General features: G+C 41.0%; 1 protein-coding gene across 4 annotated transcripts in view; it reads right to left on the bottom strand.

Annotated features, from left to right (window-relative positions):
• Positions 1-1418: 1418 nt before the first annotated feature.
• LDAH (lipid droplet associated hydrolase) overlaps positions 1419-7233 on the bottom strand; it is a 107448-nt gene continuing 101633 nt past the window's right edge. For 3 of the 4 annotated variants that reach the window (XM_052688855.1, XM_052688836.1, XM_052688846.1), the window contains one exon: positions 1419-4663. In XM_052688855.1, the coding sequence (XP_052544815.1) occupies positions 4472-4663 (192 nt within the window). In that variant the 3' untranslated portion in view covers positions 1419-4471. The remainder of the gene's footprint in view (positions 4664-7233) is intronic. The other variant, XM_052688875.1, reaches the window with a different exon arrangement.

Below are 7233 nucleotides of genomic sequence, written 5' to 3'. Positions count from 1 at the left end.
GCAGATGATCTTAACACTTCAAAACATATTCTGTCAATGTTTTTCCCAATTCCAAGCCACCTGGTCTTCATACAGAAGGATTTACTCAGAGGATGGTGATGCACTGGAACAGCTGTCCAGAGAGCTATGGGTGCCCCATCCCTGGAGGTGCCCAAGGCCAGGTTGGATAAGGCCCTGGGCAGCCTGAGCTGTTGGGCAGCAAGCAGCCCATGGAAGGGGTTGGAACTGGGTGGGCTTTAAGGTCTCCTCCAAACTCCACCATTCTGTCATTTCACCTAATAAATGAAACATGGTATTTTAGAGCTGGGGACAGATTGTGTTAAAGTGAGTTTGATCAAGTACTCATCAGCAAGGGAAAGGAGGGGCACTCCCCTGCTGCCTCTTCCAATGTCAGTTGCTTCAAATGGGATGGCCAAAAATCTCCAGTATCGGACTGGCAAACACTGCACTGCAGGATGAGTCAGATGCCTTAGACAACACTCTGCGTTTCATTAGCTACTGCAAACTGCTAAGAAACCACAACACAACTGCATGTTCCTGCAATACGTGGAATGGAAAAACCGAGCCCATTTACTATCAGCATAAGCACTTGAAAACAGTCTCCAATTAGATGTCCCCCTGCCTATGCCATCTGAGCATGTGTATTGTTTCGTAACTTCTGTGTGATGCTACCAAGCAAATGACTGCTCCTGGCAGCTGGGTTGTATTTCTGATACAATCTTTTGCTTGCAATAAACCCTCTCAGCTGTTTCAGAAATCTGTTTGTATACGGCTCCTGGTCACTTCTAAATGCTCTCAAGATTTTTATTTTGTAGAGGTGCCAGAAAAGAGAACGTTTACCTGTAAGCAATGAACCTCAGCAATGTACTGCGGTTGGGAGTGTGAGCTGTGACATGGAGCAACGTGTGTCTGGCCATTAGCTAGACCAAGTACAGGGTTGGGGGTAGGGGAGTGGGTGCACATACAAACACATGGTCTGTAAAACCAACACATGCATGACTTAACTGCAGAAAAGAGATGATCGCTGCGGCTCATGTATGCAGCGTCTCCTGTGTAGCAAGAAACTCATGTTGAGCTTGGAGTCCAGCTCCAAATTCTACACCATAAACAGGGGAAAGCACTCACCCTCCCAGAGGGACAGCCCTGCCTGGCCTGCAGGCACTATAGCTCGGAGCAGCAAACATTGAATGGAGGGAGCAAGAGGAAACTGATTGTTTTGGAGTGGCTCTGGATAAAAATGCTTCAGTGTGTCAAGTTTCTACCACAGACTTCTTGTGAGTTTAGATATCTAAATGGCAGGTGAAATTTGGACTTAGGCAAGCATTTTTCTAAATTGCATTTTTGTAAAAGTAATGAGGGTGATAAATGGGTGCTAAAGTTATTAAAGGTGAGGGTGATAAAGTTATTAAAGACTTGAATTCCATTTTACAACAAATGTCTTTATTTTAGTTACTGGATTTGTGTACTTATCATAAAAGGTATCGATTTGCAAAACACAAGCATGAGTCCAAGTCACTGCAGCTAGCAGGTTTACTCACGTGGTGACAAAGCACAAAAGTGTGAACGACACAGATCAGATGCTACTGCATACGGTCAATGCATTTGTGATAGGATTCCCAGTAATTCTAAAATAGTCTAAGACAGGCAGATTACACCGGGTTTTCATGGCAAGTTGGAGCATTTGGACCACAAGCACTTCTGACACTCTTTGCCTCGGGCCATGGCAAACACCACTGGATTCCCATCGTGTGAGATCTACTGCTCTTAGGAAACACAGCTGTGACAATCAGATCCATGCTTTTTTTTTTTTTTGCAATGAACAGAGTAGCAAATTTTCTTTGCCTTACAGTAACAGCTTCAAGGAGGAAGGACGCAATTGGATCACTATGGTTTCAATCATCTTAGAGAAAATTCATTTAAGAAAATTGTAAGGCATCATCCTGCAGTTGATCTGGTCACCACTGACCAGGTCTCATCTCAGTTTAGGTCTTAATGCAGTCAGTAGGATTTATAACAGATTAGCGTTTGTATAAAAGGAACACACAAGTACAAGTATTGCTAAATTAATTGCTCATACAAAGTATACGAATAATGCACTGTAAACAACTGCCTCTGATAGGTGCTTCAGTTCCCGGGCTGTAATAGCTGCTTGTCATCTTTGGTTAATGCAAGATTTTTTCTGTCCTCCACTACAACAGCTGAATTTTTACAGACTGATTCCGTGCTCAATTCCCGATTCCACGCATTGCAAAGAACAAATGTTTTCTCCAGCAGTATCAGTGTGTAAACCAAACCGACCAAACTGACTGCATTCTTTACGTTGCTAACCTACACACGCGCATTACGTGTGTGTATAAACATGTATACATAGATGCTTACGTACACACACAGATGCAAACACACATCCTCACTCTGCTAACAGGGAACGCCCAGGCCAGCCAATGCACTTTGCATCTGTCAGTAAGAAGGATGCCCAACAGAACTGCATGCCAACACCTGGGGGCTGCTAGACCAGACAGACGGACACACAGACACACAGAACTGTGGATTTCCAAAGCGAGCACAGGAATTGTTTCAATCATCACTGATTAGAGCCCTGAGGAAAGAAGGAAAGTCCCAGGGCTCCCTGCTAACCCGAATCAGTTGCACAGGCACAGATTCTTCACTTTGGACACATCTGATAGAGGTTTCAGCACTTCTGTCCCAAACATCACTGTCTGTTTTGTTATGTGGCAGTGTAGTCTGAAAAGCCACTGGCTAGTCTCCAAAGGCAAACTGCAAAAAAGGGCACTTAAATCCACTGGCTGTCAGCAGGTTTGAGAATTGGTCCACAATATCCAGAAACTGAATTCTACACATTGCTCTAAATAACAGTAAAAGAGTTAAGTGGGATCTAGAGAGAAGTGGATGATGTGCATACGATTGTGTAAGATAACCAAGGAGTTAATCACTCAGTCCTACAGCATCAGAGAATGCTCTCTAGCACCGTTCTCAGTAGTACCACATTAATACTGCTAATTGCTTGTGCAAGGTAGATACTTAATGCATCATGTAAATTCATTTGGTTGCTAGGACAAGACTTCCTGTCACTATGTTCTATAGTGTTTCTATTTATTTATTTCTTTATAAATGTCTCTACTCTACAGGGACTGTTTCACAGGTTCACAGGTAGAAATCCTTTCCTGATTGCACTTGGCTCTGTTCTCCTTACTTATGTTGCTTTCATTTCTAGCATTAGGCTTTAACCTCTTGTATTATCACAACTTGTATTATCACAGCTCATAGAATGTTTCTGCATTTTTTTTTTCCCCTATCTGTAAAGGAGGGGGATGAAGAAATGTGAGGAACAGAATACTTGTCATCAGTGTACTACAGATGGGACCTGGTCCTACATACTAATATTTCATGCACTTTCATGGGTGCAATGATGGCAGAACAGCCATTTTCTCACTTATCTAATCTGTGGCTTGGCAGAAAAAATTCATGCTTCAGTCCTTGGAGCAAAGAACTGAAATTCAGACATGCATCAAAAGTGATTTAATTCTTCAAAGTTGCTGAGCAAACACCATTCCCACAGGCTTCATTATGAAAAGGACAGCTCAGAGAGCTAGGACACTTACAAGTAGTTACACATGGATTCTGAATCCACTTCAAACTCGTAACACTGGCACCTGTGACAAGGCTCCTTTACTTTCTTTACAACCAGAAAATTTGAACCAAAGGCTCCAAATATATTCCCCAGCTGAGAGGCCACACTTACCTTACGTTATATTTAACGCACCATGGAGATCTGGAGGCACTCTGAGCCCCATCTGAGATTTGGAGGATCTTGTCTTCACCTCATCTTCACATCTCCCTCATAAAAAGCCTGACCTCAGCCTGATCTCTGAAGCCAACAGCCCTATCCCACCCGAAGGAGATAACGCTGGGCCTTGGGCTGTTCTGGCTGTCTATTACTCTTGCACTCACTACTGTGCCAAGGATACACAGAGATGAAATGGGTGGAGAGGGTCAGACCTTTCAGAGCATACCAGGATCAGTTCCCACAGGGGAATTTTTATCCATATGGAGTAGCCTGGTATTTCTTTCTAAACCAGACCAACCGGGCTGCCCTAAATCCAGCCCTGATGTCTCTTCAGCAAGCAGCTGAGGTGGCAGTAACTGCACTTCTAGTCAGTCAATCTAGTATCAGTGTTGTCTAGAGTGCTAGGAAACAATAAATACCCCACACTTTTCCAAGTCTTTCAGAGTGCTGAAGACACAGGATCAAAGTACATCACCATTAAATCGATAAAACTATATTTTGGACCAGCCAGTCTCTCTTTAACTTTCTCTAAAACTTCTCAGTAGAAAACAAGCCATAATCTGTAGTAAACAGAAAAAAAAAAAAAGATAGGACAGACTCTCTCACAAAAAATTACACGTTCACAAAATAATTACATCGTTTTCTTGTTAATCACTGAATCATTGTTTATAATTTGGTCAGATCATCCCGTAACCAGTCTGTAATCATAGCAGCCATCTCCTTGCTGGCATCCAGCACGAACGCATGGCGGAGCCCTTTCTCACAAAGTCGAATGTCCCCATCTGGAAAATCCATTTTGATCTCATCGTAGTAGTTCTGTGGACACCAGCTGTCTCCAGTTCCATAGTAAAAAATCAGCTAGAAATCAAAGCATATCAAACCATTAATTAACAAAGTTACTGATGAAGCAACAAATACCCAAGCAAAGAGCAGTGAATTATTTGGAAAGAAGTGACACTTCACAACCCAACACATACTGTGAGAAATAGCAGATTGGTAACTCTTGCTTATTTTGAAGTCTACAATTACAGTCCAGTCAATTAAACGGGCTTCCAAAAACAGAGATCTGTTGACAAAGGTCCAGCTGTTCTGAGAAACTTGTTGCCATGGACTAAGTATCTTCCTGTTCATCACCTTCACCTCTCCACAGATATGCTATTGTATTTTCACTAGCTATTTGCTATTTGTTTTCTATAATAGCCTTCTAACTTCTTAGTTATATAACAAAATTGAGGCCATACCCAGCTGAGTGGACTAACCACCATGTTTATTTCTTTCTTTCTGAGTATGAACAAAGTGAAAGCAAGAGGTTCCTTCACATCTGTGTAGCTCGTTCTTATTGGCATGTTGGATGTGGTCTCAAAACATCTGCCTGATTAGGGAATTAGGTGGTGGAACATGTTTTCTTAGTGTCAGTGCTAGACAAAAACTAGAGGTGCATCACTCAGTCACGTCACAGTAATGGCAACTATCTCAGTCATAGAAGGGTCTGGATAGGAAAGGACCTCTAGAGATCATCTGGGTCATTCTCAGAAGCAAGACTTTTTTGCTTGGAGCATTTTATTTTTCTAAAATACTGCACTGTGTAAAGCACAGACAGGTTCCTTCAGATTGATGAGCCATTTTCTTTCATGAAAGAATGTGGAGCTATAATCCTATCAAATACCATTTTGTTTTGAACTTACTCCAATAAATTTGGTTAACAACAAGTCATCATTTTCCCCCTCAACTTTGTATGCTATCGCTGTATTTTCGATTTCAATAAAGTAAATCAAGGGAGAGTGGTTGTCCAGGAGTGAGTAAAATCCTACTCATTCAAACCTATACAAGAACAAGATTAATGATGAGGATTCTTTATACTAAAATTCTTGACTGCAGGTACCAGAAGGATGTTGATTGCTCAACCCGTCACACACACAGCTTGGTCCAGTTCCACTACACTCATTTGTTTCACATTTCATTTCAGTACTTCAGTGAATAATTGAGCAACACTAACATAAATTAAAGGACAAGACATTTTCCTTTAATCACAGAAATCTTCAGTTCCATTATTTTTGTAGCCACGTGAAATAGAAGCAAATGCACCCTACTGGCCCACTGGGGTAGAGGTGGGCTAAGAGCCCAGACTGCATTTCACAAAATGTTACAAGTTTTTGTCTTGCTTTTCTCTTACTGAAGCCTGCCCAAATCTCAGACATTACTACCGACTGTATCCAAAATAGAATATCTCGGTTACATAGACACTAACCCAAGTTATACTTCCAAGTATACGTGCATAAAACATAAACCATCCCTTGTCAGCAAACATCACTGGTTTTGTCACTAAGTAATTGCTCAAAACAAGGTATGTCACTTGTTTTAGCAGAAATTCTCCTTTGATCTTGCTTTCAGTGGTAACTATTCATAAATCACAGGATGTCACATTGGCAAAAATTCTTCAGAAAAGCCAATGCGAAATGGCCAGCTGCATTCAAATTTTCTGAAAGCCAAACATCTGACCAAGTTATGTTCAACTCTGGACTCCATTACCAGCAGATACAAAATTAAAGAATATGAAACTGACAAGAAAAGCAATGGAGCAATTCCAGTTTATTGGAGTTCTCCTTGAAACCATCAGGCATTTTGATGGAGTACTCCTAGAATCTCATCACATGATTATTTAGAAAAAAAGATGAAAAGTCATTTACACTTACATAGGTGGATAAAGTACTTGGCTTAGTCTATGTGAACAGAGAAATGGGCTGTTCTCCAGATAGGGTTGTAACCTTGAGAACTCACAGATTTGGAAATGCTTAAACAAAAGATTTATGTGCATTCTTAGCTTGCCTCTAGTATATTTGCATTATGGTTTAATCTTTTACTGTATGATCCAAAGGATCCTTGACTCATTCAATCCACTGACAGGATGACATTCAGCTGATGAACTGCTATTTGATAGTATTTTTCTTTTTAAATTCTGTGTGTGGTCTCAGTATTTATTTACCGCATATTTCATGGTTTACAGGCAGAATTTATTTTCTTATGTTCATTCCTCCAGCATGCAGCATGACGGTTTTTGCATGCTCACATTTGTTAATTTATTTCTGCAACGCCTTACTGGCCATTTTTATCTCCATTCTGCTGATGAAGACCACAGAGATTAATGTCAGATTACATACATTAATTTGAATGTACAGTGTTCAACGTTTAGGAGCTCATTTTCCAGTGTGCATAACATTATTCTTTTAGGAGAAACTAAGTCAAAGGATGCTCATCAGGATCCAGTTTGAGCTCCATTCACTAATGAGCATTCAATCCATGGGAACAGGCAACTGTTGGTTAAAATAATAATCCTCTGAAATGCCTACATCAGCATCTCACAACCTACTATTTTGTTCTTAAATTCTCCTTTATTGTGCTGCTCCTGATTTAAGGCATCGCCCAAGGTA

This window comes from Tympanuchus pallidicinctus, unplaced genomic scaffold, assembly GCF_026119805.1.
Source record: "Tympanuchus pallidicinctus isolate F22 unplaced genomic scaffold, pur_lepc_1.0 scaffold1, whole genome shotgun sequence".
In the NCBI taxonomy this organism is placed as follows: domain Eukaryota; kingdom Metazoa; phylum Chordata; class Aves; order Galliformes; family Phasianidae; genus Tympanuchus; species Tympanuchus pallidicinctus.
Note: the sequence above shows the minus strand (reverse complement) of the source record. Positions and strands in the feature narration are given on the sequence as shown.